The sequence below is a fragment of the Xiphophorus couchianus genome, chromosome 12 (assembly GCF_001444195.1).
Source record: "Xiphophorus couchianus chromosome 12, X_couchianus-1.0, whole genome shotgun sequence".
Lineage (NCBI taxonomy): Eukaryota > Metazoa > Chordata > Actinopteri > Cyprinodontiformes > Poeciliidae > Xiphophorus > Xiphophorus couchianus.
In genome coordinates, this window is record NC_040239.1 from 19,630,224 (window position 1) to 19,651,725 (window position 21,502).

General features: G+C 37.6%; 1 protein-coding gene across 4 annotated transcripts in view; it reads right to left on the minus strand.

The window, feature by feature from the left end:
* Window positions 1-21,502, minus strand: part of LOC114154599 (drebrin-like protein A) — a 36,210-nt gene that overhangs the window by 2,062 nt on the left and 12,646 nt on the right. For 2 of the 4 annotated variants that reach the window (XM_028033841.1, XM_028033845.1), the window contains exons 2-14: window positions 13,798-13,853; window positions 13,530-13,642; window positions 12,336-12,410; window positions 4,871-5,014; window positions 4,603-4,680; window positions 4,322-4,473; window positions 3,585-3,639; window positions 3,270-3,344; window positions 2,523-2,631; window positions 1,900-2,382; window positions 501-1,043; window positions 275-397; window positions 52-185 (exon numbers count right to left, since the gene is read on the minus strand). In XM_028033841.1, coding sequence (XP_027889642.1) covers window positions 52-185; window positions 275-397; window positions 501-1,043; window positions 1,900-2,382; window positions 2,523-2,631; window positions 3,270-3,344; window positions 3,585-3,639; window positions 4,322-4,473; window positions 4,603-4,680; window positions 4,871-5,014; window positions 12,336-12,410; window positions 13,530-13,642; window positions 13,798-13,853 — 2,140 coding nt within the window. The remainder of the gene's footprint in view (window positions 1-51; window positions 186-274; window positions 398-500; window positions 1,044-1,899; window positions 2,383-2,522; window positions 2,632-3,269; window positions 3,345-3,584; window positions 3,640-4,321; window positions 4,474-4,602; window positions 4,681-4,870; window positions 5,015-12,335; window positions 12,411-13,529; window positions 13,643-13,797; window positions 13,854-21,502) is intronic. The other 2 variants (XM_028033843.1, XM_028033842.1) reach the window with 2 other exon arrangements.

Here is a 21,502-nt window from a genome sequence, read left to right on the forward strand (position 1 = left end):
AACTTTGCTGTACGCATTAAAACATTCTATATAGGGCTGTGGAAAAAACACCTCTTGTCCATTTTCAGAGATCTGCTGCTCTCTATCCTCAGTGATGTCTCCATCTTCTGTGGTTGTGTTAACTCTGTAGCAGACAGGAGACTCAGAGGTGCTGCCGTCTGTGTCTGTTGGACTCAAGGACCTCACTGAAAATACAGATGAAACTAACTTAGAACAATTCAATCTGAGCTGAACCTGCAAAAAATGTGGTCTTTGAAAAAAATACTGTTAAAACCTGTCCCATTTTGTTCCTCTGTGCCATCACCGTTTGTCATCCCATTGGTTGATGGAAGTAGAGTCTCATGCTTGATATCTTGACAAGCTGGTTCAGGATCTTTGATGACCACATAGGAAAAATCTGAATAGAATTGGAGTAAATTTCAATTATTTTTGAACATTTCAGCACATTCATGATCTGTGACACTGTGACAATGCAAGTCAGTAATAGTGACAAGAGCTACCTGTGCGTACTGACTCCTCCTCTTCCTCAGAAAACTCAGCAGGCTCAGCAAGAGTCTGGCTGTATCCTGAATAATTGTTCTCTTCTTCGGCTTCCTCTGCCTCCTCTTCAACCTGTGGCATCGCTGCCGGTTCTAGCAGTGATGAAGGGTCAGTTTCCTGTCTTGATCCCTCCTGCTTCTCCTCCTCGTCCTCCTCCAGTTCCTTCTTGTTATCCTCTTCCTCATACTTCTCTTCCTTCTCCTCTTCCTCGGGTTCTCTGCCCTTACCCTCTTCTTCGTGCTCTTCCTCCTTGTCCAACTCGTTTTGCTCCTCCTTCTCATCTTCCTTCACCTCTTGCACCTCTTCTTTATCTACCTCCGTTGTATCAATCCGTTCTGGTTCAGCAGTGACAGAATCCACCTCTGGTTGTGTTTCAGCTTCATCTCCCTCCTGCTCCTCCTGTAGTTCCTCTTCCTCATCTGCTTCCACCAGCACAGCTTGTACTTTGAAGCCAGTGTCTGAGACCAGCTTGGTGTTTCCGAGACTTGGTGTGTTGAATTCTGCTAATTGGAACAATTATACAATTAAAATTGAAATACAAAAATCACAAGTATTTGTTGATGACGTTGCAGGCCTTTGCAAATGTATATTTTACACATTACATTGCAACCACAAAGCTCAATGTATTTTGTCACTGTTTTATGTAAGAGAGTAACACTAAGCCATGAATAATTTATATAGAAGGAATTTAATACATGGCTGAAAACTGACTCTCACATTTGTATTCAGCCTCTTTAAATCTGTTGTCCACTCCATCCACTCTAACCAATTGCCTTTAAAAGTCACCTTTTTAAAATAGGTGAGTGCACTTTAATTTCAGCATAAATCCAGATATACCGTGAAGGCCTTGGATGTTTGTTAGAGAGCATTAGTAAACAGTCATGAAGACCAGAAAAATACCAGACCGGATCAGAATAAAGTGAAGACATTTAAAGCAGAGTTAGGAAAAAAGGAAAGAGTGTGGTACAACGGCAAACCTACCAAAACGCCAGACAGACTGAGCAAGGACAATTTTAATTAGAAGGTAGAAGAAGAAAGCAAATGTTGAAAGAAAGTCACAATTACCCCAAATAAAGTTTGCCATAAACACATCTGTCCTGAAAACACCATTCCCACTGAGAATCATGGCAGTAGCAAAATAATGCTGTGGGAAGGCTTTCCTTCAGCATGGATGGAGAAGCTGGTCAAAATTGGCGCTTATAATGTGGTAATATGGGGAAAAGTGGATGGGGTGAGAATAGCTTTTACTTACACTCATGTTTAAAATACTTAAATGCTCAGAAGCATCTGAAGGTTGATAAATATATAATCTTTCAATACATTTGTTCAATATATTCTTGGCTTGCCATTCAGTCTTACCTGTGTCCAGATCAGGACGGTTTGTTAAAAACTGCATAGGCTCAAAGTTCAAAGGTTGCTGCTCTGCCTCTGAAAGCAGCTGAGAGATGTTTTCATCTATTTCAGTTGGAGGCAAAAAATCTAAGAGGCTTGGGGAAGCAGGAGGAGCAGACGGTTCTGTCGGTTCTGAAGCCTCGGGCTCAGCTGCGGCCTGAAACTGGTTGGTACTCTGTGGAATACTGGGCAGAGCTGAAACTGGGGGGGCAGGCCGAATGGGTGAGGTGGGTGGAGACATGGGAGCTCTGGGCTTCTGCGGGGAGGTGACTGGGTAAAAATCTGGGCTTCTTGGGGGAGACACGGCCTGGAAAACGGGAGAGTGAGGAGCTCTCGAAAAGGGAGAAACCAACGGAGAAGTGTACGGAGAAGACGCTGAGCTTTCTTCTGCTTTTGAAAAGATGAAAGCTGTATCTGTCAGACTGCGCTGGTATCGTCTAAATGGTTTTCCTGCAGAGGAACAAAGCAGTTATCAGCTCTAAAAATAACACAGGTTGGACATGCAAATATATATATATAATCCTGTGCAAAACAGATTGATCTGTTTTAGAAAGCAATTTTGCATTTTCAAGAGAAAAAAAAAATCCTACCACTGCGGGAAGATCCAGGACTGGTGGGGCTCTGTGATGATGATGATGACAGTTGTCTGAAAAACTCTCTGGGGTTCATGGAGCGCTGCGACACTAATGCTGCTGCCTCCTACAGGTCATCAAATATACAGCAGTAAAAAAACAGAATGTGCAGAAATAAGTACAGCTACAACCAGAAATTCACAAACTCATGACACAAATTTATTTTTTTTCCTCACTGTCTGACATTAACTCAGATCAAACTTCTCTCGTTTTAGGACAGAATTACTACCAAAATTTGTTCTTTTTCAAAAATTCCTCAATATTTAGAGAAAAACATGTATGTGATTTATTTGTAAGTGTCTTCAAAATCATAAGTTTTACATACAGTATAAAAGACAATTATCCTTGATCCTAAGCAAGTGTATATAAACTTCTGAATTCAAAGAAAGTTACGGAAATATCTCTAAATATTTTTCTTGATATATTTTCTAGTATGTAGCAAATAGAAATAATTTTGTAATTCTAACTTAACCAAAACATGAGAAGTTTGGTCTAATTTAACTTCAGACAGTCAGGAAAAAAAGGTGCTTTTTTTAATTTATTGTTTTAGTGTATGTAAACCTCTGGTTTCAACTATTTATAGTAATAACTGACTCATTTCAGTTATGCAAAAAGTCCAAATCTTCTAAGAATAAACATGATTTCCTGTCAAAGTCAGTTACAAAAGGGTAATTTTAACAGAGTCATTTGGTAGGAACAACTTACAGCTGCTTTCTCTATGGATTCACTTCGTCTAAGACGAGCCCTCATATCCTCTTCATGCTCTCTTTGCTGCTGCTCCTGGTAGGAAAACAATACATGTATCTGGGTGTTTTATCTGCAAACATTTAAGCCGTGATTTACGGGAAGCACATTTCAAGTAATGTTTTTTGTTTCTTTTTGATTTAGTAGATCCTCTATCGACATTATATGCCCCGTTTTAACTTTCATGAAATTTCTCTGTAATCATAGCGTCAAATCATAACACTGAAATATTCTGTGATGTGAGAAAAAGCTCTGCAAAAGTTTTATTATCCTCACCCATCTTGACTTCTCCTTCTTGCGTAGCTCTTCTTCTTCTGCTCTTTGTATTTGTCTGTAAAAATAATTTCAATGAAACAGGTGAAAGTTTAAAGTCTTTTAGCAATTAAACAGATTACAATATACTTTGTTTATTTTGATAAGAATAAATTATGTTTAAATGAGGATGTCAATGAATGGGGTGAACCTTTTGAAGAACTTTGAACTTGGCGTTACTGCTTTTTTTTACATGGAGAATTTGAACTGAGAGCAGCTCTCCCCTGGTGTCATTAAACAACAATCTGTCTAAAGACAAAAAACTGTTCCAACATTTACCCTCAAGGGCAAGGAGACAGTGACTGCAGTACAAGATGCACACCTAGCTGCATGCCTACATCCTTGCTTCGTAGCTCATAATATAAACTGAAGGTTTGTGTCTTAACTCTCAAAACCTTCAGATTATGTCTAGCTGTTTCTATACACGTTTTATGTTGTAATTGTGCGGGAGAATGCTGAAGGCAGGAAGTGAGTTAAGGTGTGGATTTGCGAGTGGTTTACAATAAACAGATTTACATCTGATCAGATGTAAACCACCTTATCTTTAAAAACTTGATTGCCTAAAGAAACTGAATGATCGAAAACATGTTCATGCAAATATATTTTGTATTATATTATATTATATTTTTGTTTTATTCTGTGAAGTGAATAAAAATTTAGTCAAAGGTGAACTGGCATAGAGTTCCATGCAGTGTTCAAACCTCTGCTCCTCAATCATCTGAAGTTTTTCGTTCATTTTTCTGTCTCTCTCCTCTGCATCCCTTCGCTCCTTCAGAATTCTCTCTCTCTCAAGGCGCCGTCTCTCCTCTGTTGCCCTTCGCTTTTCCTCATCTTTGCGCGCTTCTTCTTCCCGCTGAAAAACACGAATGGCATCAAAATAACATGTATTTTAGTTTATGCGTCCATTTTTTTTTTTTTTTTTTATCTTGCATTTATTGAAATTATGTTAAGCAAAATCCATCTTTGCATGTATTTGACATACTTCAGCACGTGCCCAGAAGGAGTCTCTGTTAATTAGTCTCATCTCCATCGCGGCATTAGTTTTTCTGTAGTTTGTACCCTAAAGAGAAATATAAATGAAACCGTATTAATGAGAGTGACACCAAAAAAGTTTGGTTTCATTTGACAGGCAAGTTAGAAGTAAAACGTTTTTTGTAGAAACGGACTTTCTGTCTTAAAAGACGTTTTATGGATAAATGAAATGCTCTGTCTCCATCTGATGGACAAACAAAGTAGTGCAAGAGACTCACAACAAGTTCCTCCTTGTCCGCAGACCTGGAGCTCCTCCTCACCCACTGTGTGGGAGCCTGAGTTTGAGTCTTGCTCAGCTCAGCTCTTACCCTGTCCTCTGTCACATCCTCTGGCTTTTCTGCACTAATGAAAGCATGTGCTTCCTGAAACACAGAGGATAGGAATGAAAAAAAAACAACAAAAAAAACGACAGGCGTAAGACAGATATGAATTTAATTCACTCTCACATGCTGCTATGCAGTGCCTCTGTTCACACACCCATAGACACAATGCTGTTAACACACACAGTACTTCTTGTGGTTTTCTCTCGGTCTCATATTAGTTATAACTTTGAGTTATGAAAATTTGAAGCCAAACAGTTGTGCAACTCCTTCAGCTGTACGGACAGCGAGAGAGAGAGAAAAAAACAGCAAAGGCCTAAGCATGAGAACAAGAATGTGATGCTTGGTTTATGGATTGCCAAAAGAGGGAGGAGGGAAATGAGAAGTGTAGGGGCCAGAAGATATCCAGAAAATTGTGAGGATGGTATTTTCTAAAGACAGACAGGATTGATACAATTTTGAAATGTATTTTGAGTTATTTTTTTCAGAGCTTATGACCTTAAAAAATAAATCTCCCTAAAGTTGTTTTTTTACCACCCTGAAACACTGAGCAAACACTCACCATTATTAGGTAAAGTGTCTAATATTCTCTCTCAAAGGCTTCAGTCCCTGGGGATATTTAGAGAAAAACAATAAATCCAAAAAAAAATATATATATATATATATATATATATATATATATCTTGACATTCTGAAACTGAGAGCCTTTAGATGTTTTATCACCACGTCTTTGTTTGGATGCAGGCATCTGAGCGCACCCAGGACCTTAGAATAATTTCCCTGAGAGAATAATTCTAGGCTTGTTCCCAAAGGCTGTGTCTGTCAACCTCCTACAGGAAAGCACAGCTTTATCTGAGTGACAACACTGACACTGAACAGAGCTTTCATTGTGCCTTATAATAAGCATCACTATAGTGTGCAATCCATATCAATCTTGCTGTCAATGCCAACTGCACATACTTGGCTCATGAACCAGACAAGGAGTCCACAGAGCTGCAAGTCAGAGAAGGATGGTCAAAAAACGTATGTAGGAATGGCTCCCGAGTCCCAAAGCAGTTGTGCAGGGATCAATTTTGATATGAGCCAGGGAAGAAAAAAAATTTTTCTCAGAGTACTGACAAAGCTATACATTTTATTTACAGTAATTCAGTGAGAGGAGGACAGTCCTTTTACCTTTAACAGTAAAAGAACTGTTAAAGGTTATCATATTACTCAGACAAAAGAAAGATATTTTCATATTTGTCACTACACTATATGGATACAATCTTTGACACAAGAAGATAATGAGATGATGACCTCATACTCATCAACAAGAGTCTCGTACTGATGGATTTAACATGTTCCTTTTTCAAGATGAAATGAGGATGCAACAAAAAAAAAATCAAATTATCTTGTACATTAAAAAACAGATAGATGTGTTTGAATTTTGAGGATTTTTTATTCCATAGAAAGTCATAATTAGACATACAGTTCATGCTTAAAAATATACAAACACCCATCACAAATTGTCTTTTAGCAAGCATATCCTGATAGAATATCTTGACATAATTCTGGCATCGAGCCATCTTAGTCCAAATATTTCCAACAGAGCTGAGGGTAATCTCCAAAAGAGTAATCTTACCTTGATTTCTCCATTCCTATACCAATTCAGTGTGTGTTTGGATCATGTTCTACTTGTTTAACACTTAATCAAATTCAGAGGACCCTAAATCACTTTTTACAACTTTCAGTCACACACACACACATTTACATACAGATGGCGGTTACATTGTAAAAGGCCTCTGACCACGAGCAGCAGGTAAGGTAGGTGAAGTGTCTTTCCTATGGAAATGAGGAATCCTTAGCATTTTTTGCGTTATTTTTTTAAGATCTAAGCACAGATCTTGTTATCACTATCTAAAATAAATGTTTCAGTAGTGATGCGGGGTGGAGAAAGGAGTGTGTCGGTCAATGGTTAGTTTCACTGCATAATTCTGAAATGGGGTGACGCCGTATGATGGATGTGAAATAATCTTTAAGGGTCTGTGGCACTGATAACCTGTGACAATAAAAAGTCACTGTTGGTATGCGACTGGAACCTGTCTGGGGGGGAAAATGAGTCCAAGGTGATATGACAAGATTTTTGCTATAATTGGACTCAGTTTCGCACAAACTGTCTTTCTGCTCTGGAACCAAACTGTTCCACAGCATTTCCCCGACTCAGCTCAGTGGAAGAAGCAGCATAAGTAGACGTGCGAAAATTAAATTTTTTTCCCAGTAAAAGTTTCTCAAATGGGAGATGGACGACTTATAAAATGTCACTGATAGACTTCCAAAAGTTGATTTTATCGTACATCCACAGCGTTAGCTACAGTGTCTTGCGAAAGTGTTCACACCCGTAGACTTTTTTTTTTCAGACGTTGTGATGTTACAACCACACACTTCAGTATATTTTACTGAAATTCTTAGTGACAGACACAGTTGTGCATAACATCTGATTTGGAAGAAAACTTGATGCAATGCTTTCGACAATTTCATTTGGAACAAGAGTCACTGGTGTTAGGAGTTCAAATCTTCGCTCAGTCTGTCTCAGTCGCTGTATGTTTGGGCAAGACACCTGACCTGCCTTGCTGGTCAGAAGGCCTGGTGCCACAGCTGCATGGCAGTCTTGGTTCTGTCAGACTGTCCCAGGACAGCTGTGGCTACAAAGTAGGTCACTACCATTTGCAAGCGAATGACTAAATGTAGAGTGAAGAGCTGTGGGGTTCTTTAGACTCAACGTACTGTGCAGGCCATTTACCCTTTAGAATCAGAAGATTGTCATGAGAATATGAATTCACTTTCACCAAAGACAAAACTTTACAGAACAGCTTTACCCTGCAGTTACAGCTGTAGTTCTATTCGGATTGCTTTCTACAGGTATTGTACATCTTGATACTGAAATGTTTGCCCAATACCTTAGCAAAATACTTCAATATCAGTCAGATTGGATGAAAACTTTTATGACGTCAATTTTCATGTCTTCAAGTTTTAAAACCACAGTTTCAGTTACATTTGGGACTGATAAGGACATTCTTAGACATGAATATTATTTTATTAAAGATAACATTTTTTGGTGTGTATGTTTTGCATTGTTAACCTGAAATGGTGAACTTAGGTTTTCTTCCTAGACTGCTCTTTATTTTGTTAATTTCCATCATATTCATCAATCCTGACTACAGTAGTTCTGTGTTCCTATTAAAAAAAAGCATACAAATAACATGATGCTCCTAGCACCATGTTTGACAGAGGAAAAGTGTGTTCAGGATGATGCTAAGTGTTAGTCTTCGTCAAAAGAGCATTTGACATGTAAGGCGTAAAAGTTAACTTTTTTCCAAGACATGTTTGGCTTTCTTCTTGCTACCCTCTCTAAATTCTGCAGTGTGGTGCACAACTAATAGTTTTTCTCTCAACAGATTGTCCTACTTAAGACATGGATCTTTAACGCAGCTTTGCTGATTAACGCTCTCCTTGCCAGAGCTGTCAGTTTAGGTGGATGACTCCAATGGTTGACTAAAGTTCTTTACACTGAGATTATTTGACACAGGTGATTTCCAAGTATCAAAGTAAAAGAGACCGAATATAAACACACACCACACTGTGGATCTTTTCATTTGTGTATAAAAATGTGAAAGACTTTCATCCCTCCATACATAAGTGCAACCTTGTGTAGAAATCCCAATAAATAAAATATGAAGTTTACAAATTTAAAGCAATAAGCAAACAGTTAAGAGCCAGTGAGCAACTTGATGAATATGTTTTCAATTGCATTGTTCTCCTTCAGAGTCTGCCAGGGCCACTTCAAAGACAATAACAGAAACTAATATCTCTGATGAATTTACACAACGAATCTATAGATGAACTACATACAAAATTAATAAGAGTTGAAACCAAAGTGGTTTGAACCCTGCATATTATATCAGATTTAAAAGCTGCAGTGTTTCAGGATTCATTGATTTGACATGAACATCGTTCTTCATATTTTGTTTACAGAATCTAGAATGTCTTTTTTTAAATCCAACTTTTCATCCCTGTATTATTACAGACTAATCTTCATATATTTCATACAGACTCAAACAAAAAACCTTACTGATCCAAGTTTTCTTAGCTAATATCCATGGCAATGTGAATCCTTGCCCTCTATTCAGTTTTAGCTTTCATAAGCCAATGCAACTGTAGACTTCAATCTGTAACAGAACCAAATCAGCAGCTGCAGACTCGCCTCGACAGAACCTATTCACTGCCAGCCGAGACATGCAGCACAGATTGCCGAAAAACCTAAGTAAATAGAAAAGAGGAATCAAAAGGGAGGAAAGTATTAAAGTAATCGCAAAGAAAATATAAGAAAGTCTCCCACAGTGACGGACAAGATTCTGAGAAATATTAGTTGAGCTTTCAATTATACCATTAATCAGTGCGTGTTATGAAACTTTTGTGCTAGGTCTAGTTTGCATGTCACTGCAAGGCCAGAAGAGAAGTTAGCCTTGCAGCAGATCCGTTTAAAGAGACAATATCTGTTTATGATTTTGTAGAAGCTGTATGCAGCATTCATATAATCTCTTTCATGTTAGATCTGTGAAAATTGCCAAGACATGTATGTACTCCATAAATGTTTATGCATGTTCATGTATGTAGCATTTTCTGTTTACTATCAGTGGTGATCCATTAAAGAGGCAGCATGGCTCTTTTAGTGTATATTATATTTGTATGAAATGTCTGCAAACTTACAGAGTCTGAAATCCAAACTAAAGAGTCATTCTTCCATGCCGCTGCTCTTTAAGTATTTCAAACCACTCACTGACTCAAGCCTCCTCTTCTTTCACTTAGTTACATTTCATTGAATGCTGATCAGGGGTAACATTATGACCACCAGCCCACTGTGTTGGCCCATTGGGACATGGACTCCATTTGACCCATGAAGGGATGCTGTGGTATCTGGCACCAAAGTGTTAGCAGCATTTTATGTAATTTGTGTAAGTTGCGAGGTTGGGCATTGTTTGCACAGTATATTCCAGATATACAGATAGATTTGAATTCAGAGCATTCCTAAAACATTTTTGCTTTATTGTACTGTGGTATTATGCTGCTGGAAGAAGCCACAGCCATCAGGAAATATATGTCACGTAAAACGGTGTACATTGTCTGCTCAGTTAGGTGGTATGAGTTAAACTAACATCTACTTGAGCATTCCCCAAAACCTCACACTGCCTCTAATGGTTTGCCTTCTCTGTACTGAACACATACTACATGTTCCCAGGTAAGCAACACACAGGCACTCAGCCATCAATGTGTTATAACAGAAAACATGATTTATTTGACCAGGCTAACCTTGTTTTGGAACCTTCAACAGCAAAAATAAATCAGCATGGGAACCCCGACTGGTCTGCAGGTAAGAGCCACAGCAACTTGACTTTTACATTGTACCACATGGTGCAGCTTTTGTTTTCCTGATGTCATTAGGTGCTTCAGGTTTAACACCATTTTCTCCTCGTACCCCATTTGATGGATGCTGGCCACTGCAGACCAGAAACCTGGCGATACAATTGTACTCTTTAAAATCACTATTCTTGATGAGTTTTTATGGTTCTAACACTTTGAGGATAAAATGTAGTCTTGTTATTTAATATATTCTGCCCACAAACAGGTAAAATTATAAATCTCTTAATAGCTTAATTTTACACACTGCATAATGTTACACCAGTTTAGTGTATATCAACTTTATTTAGGATGAGTTCTTATGCTAATTACATTTCCAGTGATAGGCTCTGAGCAGTGATGGGTAGGTCAAATAATTAAAGCCATTGCTTTTTATTGTTCATTAAATGTATCAAAACTGAAAAATTGCATTTCTTGTAAATCAACAAATAGCTGTTTTAAATTATGTGAAAATCCGGTGAAGGTCAGGAACACATACTTTTCTGCATAAATATGCATAATTTAGCAATTCCCTCAGTTTCTATTAGATTGAAAACTACTGCCAACATTGAAGACCTTACAGGACTATATTTTTTGCCTTTCATATCTCCAAAACCACAAATGCACAGACTAGTAGGTGTTCATTTCACTTTCACGTATTGCTATGATATCAGTGCAGTTTTCCTTCAATCGACTGATAGAAACAAAGAAATTAAGGCTACAATCACACACCAACTACAGGAAGTTAGCAGAAACAATTCTGATGGAGTCTCATCTGTTTATAGACATTCTTCCATTGTGTGTAAAGGATTTTCCATCAATGTGTGATGTAATTTTGTTCATGAGTAATTCACTTGAGAAAAACAGGAAAACCCGATTCAGTGTTCCCCAGCATGAAAAATGGCAAATGAGATCAGAGAAGAAAAAAAAGCTGGATTCTTCAGATATTCATCTGCAGGTCAAATGGAACCCATTTGACCATATGCATGGCTATGAAGTTCACTGCAAGCATGTTTTCTGTAAATCTGATTCAAGTTTAATTTAAAGAAGTTTAATCAGTTTAAGTTCATGTATCGACTGAAAAAAATTAGATTTTTCTTTGATTTTAAATACAAAATCTCTTTACATAGAGTTCAATAAGAACAATAGCTAAAGCAGTTGAAGCTGTGAGCACAGGTTTTAGTGTTGTGACCTAAGTCCAGCTGTTACATGTGTGAGTATTTGCTGAGGTCAGAGGTCAAATTTTTCTCACAGCTCCCAAAAGCAGGGTTGACCTTGTTCAGTCTTTTCCAGGTTAACTATGCGGTAATTTTCTTACAGTGATAAAAAAAAAAAAATTAATTAAAATATACAGCTCAAAATTGCACACATGCACTTTTTCATTACGGGGTTGGAGCGTTTTGTGGATCACAAAATCCCAGACATTTTCCTTGTTCTTTAAAAAAAAAAAACAACAACAAACATTCCACAGATGCCTCTGCTGTTGATGGGGAGATGTCTTTATAGAGAAACCAGAAATATCCAGGCAACAGTTAAAAATCTCTTTGACTGAAACCACAAGACAACAAAGAGCAGAGTTCATCCCTTTAGAATCAGGTCAGATCATAAATTTGCTCAGGCTCCTTCACAAAAAAACACAAGCTTTTTACTCCAGACTTAACAGACTCCTTCCGGTTGTGGAGGAACACAGACAAGACCAGGACACCAACAGAGCAGGAAGTGGACTGAGAACAGGAAGCTCTCAAAACAATGCTAAGTAAACTACTGAGTATAAATATAGTGTTTTGAGAGTGAAATGCGGAGCCCAAGGGGAAAACAGAATTTGAATATTTTCTGTGGTGTAGGAAGTATTTGCAAAGTGAAATCATGGCAAAAATAAGTTTATAATGTCAGTGGTGAATTTTAATTATCATAACTTGAGATTGAATACCTTAAAAAAGTGTTTGATGGCTGGAATGTGGCTGGCACACTCATTTTTCCTGTAGTCATCCACATTTTGGCCGACCTGGAAACAAACACAGGATGTATACGCATAATTGCATTCATGTCATAAGCCTCTTAGGAGACAAAATAAAGACGAGGGAAACAAGCTGGGGAACAGGAGGGTTCATAATAATGTCAAAAGACATTTTATGTTTAGCTATATGGTACATTAGCATCCATTATGCTTTATTCATTCAGTGTTTGAAAGGTTAGTCTTGCACCATAAATGTGGACATTCAAATAATCAGAAATACCAGGAAAACAAATTGACTGTATAAAAAACACTAGAAGTTAAAATAAGAAATGGTTTATAAATATGTATTAAGGGCAAAGACTAATGTGTTGCGGAAAGGAGAAATATTCAGATCTGGCCCAAAGGTCGATTTCCCCTTTTCACATCTCATACACCCACTTTGTACCAATCAGTTCACATTTTGGGCTTTCCTATTAAGGTTTTGCATACCCACCAACCTAAGCTGTTGAATATCAGAGGTTTTTCTCCTGTCAAGTGTTTATGTGATAAATAATTCCCAAAATGCCAAAAAAACTTACATAAAATTACATTTTTGTTACACTCTCCATTTTCCAGAGAGCAAACACACGGAGGATAATGACAATGTAAGCAATACTAACCAAACTAATTCAGGTAATCGCTAACAGAGAATGCTAAACATTCTTTAAAATTAACACTTTAAATCATTTTGTCTTTGTTTTAATATGTAAAACCCCACATGCTCTGTCACACACTTGATGTGATGTCACCTTTGCTTGTTAAATAAATTAATCGTTGATGACAGCACATAGCTGGAATGCCAGAAAGGAATATTTTGACAATTGTGAAAGAGGAATCAGCTTAAATCGGTATCGACAAGTTTAGAGTTTTAATATTAATGGGTAATTTTGCCTAAACATAAGAGTGTCAAGTAAATTTCTCAACATAGGTCTAAATTTCCTCTCTACAAGAATTTATAACAGTCTGGTAGGTTTTTTGCGAGTACAGTTTATGCATTATGTAGGAGCTTTGGAATTACTGTAAATGTCCAAGCTAAAGGAAATTAATCTAAGTTAATTCTTGGGCATTGTCATTTGTGAGTCTTTCACTTGTTCTAGTGTATGATTTATGATAATTGATGCAACTCACCCAGCTTATCAAAGCAATCCGAAGAGCTCCTCCATCCACTCCTCCCACTTTACACAGTCCATATTGAGGTTTAGAGATGTGAAACTTTTCTGCCAGTTCTGCCACACCACCCGCTGTAAAGGGAAAGGTTTAAAGAAGGAAAAGCAATATTATTCACATTTACTTTTAAAGTACACTACTTGTGGGAAATAGGGTGGTACATTTTTATTCTTTTACAACACAAAATTATTGTTTTTTTATTACTTCACAAATTAACAGTTCACTCTACCTCCTGAGTCGGCCAGTTTGAGCTTGTTGGTAACCCCTTCATATGTAAATAATGCCCTGTGAGCATAAGGAGAACAAATGTAAGTTAGCTGCAAAGAAATATGACACAAAGCCACAAAGCCACAGCTTTCTGGATAAATCTACTGACATGTAGATTTATCCAGAATCTAAAGCTTTTTTCTATGTGCTCGTGAGGAGACTTAAAACTTTAAAGCTTAACATTGTTCATTGCAGTATGCACAAGCAAAAAGTTAATCGCATAAAAAAATAAAAATAAATCAGATTGTCAAACTACATCCACAAACTGTAAGGCAACAAAAAGCTGTACATAATTGTGAATTTGAGGGAAAACATGAGATTTACAAGAAACAGCATTATGGATATCATGGATAATGTCTACAGCAGAGTTAAGTCATTACACAAAATCCCAAGCTTAGGGACGTGTTATAACTGTGAAGATCCCCAACTCTTTTGTTGTCTGTTGAATCTGAATCTGTTGAAAAGTCAAATATCTGTTGTGCACTGTCCACATCTGGCTTGTGTGGAAGATTGACAAGAAGAAAAACATTTCTGAAGACCTGGAAAGCCCTATTTAAAGATCACCACAACTAATATACCTGACACAGCAAATATGTAGAAGATAGTGCTCTGTTCGCCTGAGACTTAAATTGAACCATTTGACCTGCATGGCATCAGTCTTTCCATCAACTCAACTCCTATGTTGAGGCTGAAAACCCCTAAACCCACGGTGATGATAGAACCATGCTGTGCCAAGGTTTTTCTTCAGTGAAGACAGGGAAGCTGATCAGAGTTGATGGAAAGATTGATGGTGCTAGGTAGAGAGGAAAATTGGAAGAAAAAGTGGTGTTGGCTGCTTGTGACTGGCTTAACCTTTATACAGGACAATGACTCTTCATAAACAAGCAAAGCTTCAATGTAAGGACTTAAATCAATACCTATGTATCTGTCAGAAAGGCTCAAAGTCTAGATCTTTAGCCAATTAAAAATCTGTGGCAAGACATAAAACTGCAGTTGGATCCTCTTCAAGAATGAAAGAGAATGAAATAGCTCATTTGCAGCTATTATGCAAATGAGAATTGACATCAACTTTAGCCTCTGGATGTTCAAAACTGGTAGAGACATAAGACTTAGATATAACTGCATTAAAAGGAGGTTCTACAAAGCTTTGACTCAGAGTAGCTGGATAGAAATGCATTCCATACTTGCGAGATTATTATTTGTAAAATAAGTAAATAAATAATAATGTGTCATTTTCAAAGTTTCTGTTTTATTCTTTTGAAATTTCCATCTCTGTCATTTAACATGCTGGAGTCAAAATAGTGGTGAGTGAGTGAGGTAAACTTCTACATTATCCAGGGCAAACAGAGTTTAATCACACACTTAGTAATGCTAACCATGCTAACTTTGCTAATTATTTAAGATAGGATGCTAAAAATACTATAAAATGAATGCATTAAATAACTTGCAAATTTGCATGCATAGAAATAAGTTTATATTATATTTATTCTATATTTGTATTGTTATATTTTCCTTTGAATTCATAATTCTATACTAACTGATATAACAAATAATCCCAGTAAAACACAAAAAATTGTGTACAGTTGTAGTTTGACAAAATGTGAAAAAGTTCAAAGGGTGACTGCTTAAGCAATCCACTGTAGTGCTGCTGCACACAATAACTATATTTTTGTATATAAAACTGGAAACATGAACTTTCTTCAATTGCAAAGATCTGACAGTGACATAGTACACCGTATTCCAAATTATTATGCAAATTGGATTAAAGTGTCAGAAAGATTAAATTTTTTGTTGTGCTATTAAATTTATATTGTGTGTCAGGGCTCTTTGAATCACTATGATTAATTTCAAAGAGCTGGTTGATTAGTTTGTCTGGTGAGCTCAATTAAAGGAAATCTACTGAAGAAGGATGTTCCACATTATTAAGCAGGCCACAGGTTTCAAGCAATATGGGAAAGAAAAAGGATCTTTCTGCTGACAAAAATCATCAGATAGTGTAGTGCCGTATGACAAGGTATGAAAACATTTGATATTTAACGGAAACTGAAGCGTTATCATTGTACTGTGAAGAGATTTGTGGCTGATTCAGAACAAAGATGGGTTTGTATAGATAAAGACATAATGAGGAAGGTTTCTGTTAGACAAATTCATCGGATTAAGAGAGCAGCTGTTAAAATGCCCTTACAAAGCAGCAAACAGTTATTTGAAGCTGCTGGTGCCTCTGGAACCTCAAGGTGGAGGATCCTCCAGAGGCTTGAGGTGCATGAACCTACTATTGGGCCCCTAACCAGCAGAAACGGTCGCAGTGGGCCCAGTTGTACATGAAGATTAATTTTCAAACAGACTTGGATGGTCCAGATGGACGCAGTAATTGGTGGTGGATGGCCACCCCGTCCCAACACGGCTGTGACGTCAGCAAGGAGGTGGTGGAGTCATGCTCTGGGCTGAAATCATGGGAAGAGAATCATTGGTCGGCCCCCTCAGGGTCCCTGAAGGTCTGAAAATGACCTCAGCAAAGTATATGGACTTTCTGACTGATCACTTTCTTTCATGGTTCAAAAAGAAGAGCCGTACCTTCAGTAGCAAAATCATCTTCATGCATGACAATGCACCATCTCATGCTGCAAGGAATACCACTGTGTCATTGGCTGCTATGGGCATAAAAGGGGAGAAACTCATGGTGTGGTCACCATCCTCCTCTGACCTCTGACCTCAACCCTATTGAGAACCTTTGGAGTTTCCTCAAGCAGAAGATCTGAGGGTGGAATGCAGTTCATATCAAAACAGCAGCTCTGGGAAAATATTCTGACATCCTGCAGTGAAATTCAAGCAGAAACTTTCCACAAACTCACAAGTTCAATGGATCAAGAATTGTGCAGGTGATATCAAAGAAGGGCTCCTATTGTTAACATGTAACTTGGTCTGTTAAGATGTTTTTGACTGAAATAGCTTTTGATTTTAGTACATGTGACCACTTAATGCTGCACATTCAAAGAATGACCACTTGTAGTTCTTTATAATCCATAAAATGTTTAGAAAATCTGCAGGGCATAATAATTTGGAACAGTTCATTTTGAGTTTTTTATTTTTGAAGAAAATACAGTTCTCATTGGGAGCTTTGTTCAGTAAAATTTGATTTATACTGTAATAGTTCATGACATGAAAATTATACCGACCATCATTTGCATTGACCATTTAAAAAAAACTGAGTAAATATCACTTGCATAATAATTTGGAACACGGTATACACATTTCTGTGCTTTTTAAGTAAATATCAAAGATATGAAGCTACGCTGAAACACAATAACCAACATTCACAGTGCTTTCTTCAAACTTGGATGGCTCCTCAGTGTGAAACAAACACAGCCAGCGCTGCTAAGAGCTCCAAGGTTTTAGGCATTTTGCAGGTGAAAACCTGTCCTACCACACCCTTCAGTCAGTCTACTGTCACTGTGGCAACTCAACTTAAGATGTGTTTTCATGAGACCATTGAGACACAACTCTATTGCTTTGTTAAGAGCACTATAATTAATTTGCTTTGTAGCTGAAGCTCCAAGGCAGATTTGAGTGATAAAGAAGACAGAGTAAAAAAGAGACAAAGTGAAAAACTAACAGTAGCCTTGATTGGAAAGAATTGGAAAGTTCAGCATTGAAATCAATTATCTACTCATTGGTAGCTTTGCTTTGAACATCAACTTCATTTATATGAATCCTTTGAAGAAGAAAAGTAAAACTTTCACTGGATGGTCTAAAGTGAGATGAAGTGACTCATCTTGCATGAGAGTACACGAATTTGAATGTTTCCATGGTTGAACGTGTGTAGGTGTAAATCTTCCGTCATGTCAATAACATCTGGAGCAAGGTAGAGAGGAGCCATAAGTAGCCATTACAGCAGGTCAGAGGTGAAAGATGCCTGTGCGAGTATGTGGATGTGTGTATGCAGTGGGAGGAGACAACATTTAAAAATGTGTTGGTTGGCTACTGACAAACTGGACAAAACAGCAGAAGTTTAGCTTACAAGTTGTTAGAGGCCCGTTATCTCCGTCAGCATCTACAGATCACTCGGTTTTGTTTTTTCTAACACAACAAACCTGCCTTTGTTTCTCTCTTTCCATTGAACAAAGCACACAACAGGTTAGAGAGGTTAGTGAGCTGAGGACACACTAACCCTATTCATCATGTTGCATCCTGGTCAACTGCATGAGTGGGTAGGATGACAGTGTTCATTTATTATTTATTGTCCTTGTAATGGAAATGTTTACAAGGTTTATATCACGTCACTAAGTAAAGGTGAAGTGCAAACCTTCTCTGAAGTTTATTCAGTAAAAACTTTGCAAATTTGTCCCCAAAGAAGCACAAACTCTCTCTATCTCTCATGAGGCTGATGAACTCTTTATTCCCTTTGGGATTAATTTAAAGTGTTAGTGTAACTCAGGAAAAGTATGTTAGGGTTAGGGTTTGCTTAACCCTAAATCAAGAGGCCATTGCACTGAACCCCATTGAAAACCTCTCGGTTATTCCACCAAATATTGATTTCTGAATTTTTCCTGAGTTAAAACATCAGTATTGTTTCAAGATGAATATGAACTTGTTTTCTTTGCATTATTTGAGGTCTGAAAGCACTGCATCTTTTTTGTTATTTTGACCATTTCTCATTTTCTACAAATAAATAATACATTTTTGCTTCAAATTTCATAGACATGTTGTCAATAGTTCATAGAATAAACGTTCATTTTACTCAAAAATATACCTATAAAGTGTAAAATCAGATAAACTGATCATTTGAAGTGGTCTCTTAATTTTTTCCAGAGCTGTATATGATAACTTACATAAGAACAAATTTTCTCTACAATATGCCGTTGGGCAAACGTAGAAAGCTGGAGGAAATGCAAATGACCGAATAAAAATTAAACACGCCCATTAGAAAAACATTTATTTTAAAACTGTACAATTGCTCCATTCAATCAAAACTGAGGCACTGACCTAAATTTATGGAGTTTATGGATCCTTGGTCCTCCACTGTTCCTAAAGGTTAGTGTTCACAAGGAAATGTCACTGTTCCTGAGTCCAACTCCATGAGCTAATTCTCCACCCACAGGGCAGAGGCATGCAGTTGACAACAAAATGAGTGGGGGGGGGCACACACACTTTGTTCTACCAGCCGGATTTTGCAAATACAATAATCTTTGCATTGTAAGCTTTAAAGGGCAACAGTTGAATTGTTTTAGTCTTTTAACAAATGTTTAAATGTGAATTGTTTTCAATGCCTAAAATCTCCAGTTATGATGTTAAATGTGAATAATGTAAAATATCTACATCTAGGTCATGCTCAAATATACCATGTCCTGGTATTGGTGAGTAAGTTCTGTACGTTTTCTGATTAAATTATTAAACCTCTACCATGTTCATCCTAAGTCTATCTACCTTTTGGCCCTGCACGCAACATAAAAAAAAACAACAACAAAAAAACATGACAATTACCTTCACAACTCAGAAAGCTTGTGTGCAGAAGACAATGGAAAGAAATATGCCAAACTCTGTTTTACACTTAATAACTAGTTTTACATGACATAATTTGTATTTACATTAGTATACAGTCGATGACTGTGTGACCCACGTTTCATAGAACTGTTTAATTTCTACTCTTTCAGTCAGCTTCTGGAGACAAGAGATAGATGCTGGCTCTATATGTATGGGTCTCAGTATTAATAGGTTAGTATGCTTGTTATCTGCACCAATGCATTATGTTGTTTATCCATTTAGTCTTTTAGTGGTTTAACTCAAACATTTGAAATTTTATGACATTTTATGACACAGCTGTATTATTGCACTGTTTACTAGATGAACTACAGTGTGCAATAAACCAAAGGAAGCCCTGGTGTTTGCATTGTGTGCCAGTTTTATCACTGCAATGCCATGGTAGCATAAGTAGCTTCTGAAAGTCTCCTAAGCTAATAGACCAGATAGTGCCCCTCCACACACATGGAGGGAGCAACAGATGGGAAAAACAGACTCTCTTTCTCTCTCTACTCCAGCCCACCTCCAAATGCAGCCAGCTATGACTTCAGAGGGAGGAGAAGAGGAGAGATTTGAAAAGTAGAGAAAGAGGCCACCATTAAGGGATGTGAAAATGGGGGGGGGGGGGGGGTAATATAATAATCTAAAACATAAAGCTTTCAAAATAGTATGTTCTACAGATAAGATCTCGACATTGTTACCACAGTTAGAAACCCGACACATCCATGAAGAAGAATAAGTACTAAAAGGCATCCATGCAGTTTATAAACACAGACATGCTCCCACACAAAGGGAAATCTACTGGAATTTTGAGTCAGTTGCAATTACAGTGGTTTGTTTGGGTCTTTCAGACCCTTCATCCCCCCCAAACGTTATGATCTATCAAGATTAGCAGAAGCAGACCTTGTCGTCACCAATGCAAACATTCCCCTACACCAAGGCTGCATTCACTTTGAGTGTGGTAAAACACCGGGCAGGCTTCTCTTGTTATGTAATTTCAGAAGATTTTTTTTTATCCCAACACTTTAATAACAGATAAGAATAAATCCTTGGACCAGAGACAAAATTGTGTTGTTTTGTGTTTGACCCCCCCACTTGAATTCCATATTTAGATATCAGACTGCTCTTTATCAAAATATTATAATTTTTCTCCTTCTCTGAATCATCTCACATTTACGTAGACTTTCAAAAAATACAGTTATACTTTACAGTCACCTTTTTCTCCAAGTTTTTTATTTCCTTTCTAAAACTCTCTCTTTAGCTCAAATATTATCTATTAATTTAATTCTTGCCTACAATAGGGCTTAATGCGTTTTTGTTCCCTTAACCCCCTTTCAGCTCCCCAAATCCTCACTCTCTGCTCAAAGCTGACCTGTCTCCTGTTTCTATTTTTAGCTCGTCTCTTAGTCTACCTCGCCGTCTACGTTGTGCTGGGGAGCCCGGAGACATCCCTGTAGCACAACTCACTCATTTCCTCTGTCCAAACATGGGCAAAATAAGTCTAGCAAGAGCTGACTGCTTAAAAAGTAATTTTTCCTCTTTTCCTCTCTTTTTTTTTGCCACTGAGCTTGTTACTCATGCAGTCTCTATAGAGCCGCCCCAAAGCTTCACACATTCCTACAACAGTCAGAGACATATGGAGACTTATCATGAGGGCTTGTGACTAAGAAGTAAGTAATAAAATAAATGACTTGGAGGACATTACAAAGAGAAAGAGAGTGGAAAAAGACAAAGAGTTACAGCTGACATGTGTACATATTTATACAGAAATATTCTGTACATGTGTATTCTGTGGAATGAAGCATCACAGTTAATATTTATGCTACATGCTTTTTTTTTTCTTTTTGTCTTTCTTCCCTTTTCTAACTATGGTAGTACGGAAAACGGACCCATCTCTATGGGCTCACTGGTGGCTGCTGTGACTCAGTAGGAAGAATATTGGTCTTACAAAAGAAAAGTTTTGGGCTTGATTCAAGCTTCCTCCTGCATGTCGATGTGTCCCTGGGCAACACACTTAACTCCATGTTGCCTGTTGTGAATGAGTGTGTCTGTGACTGTGTTTGTGAAAATGATTTGGTGAATGTGGCTCTAGTGCAGAGATACTCAAATTTAGTTATCATGCATCACTTAGTTCAGGGGTGGGCAACTCC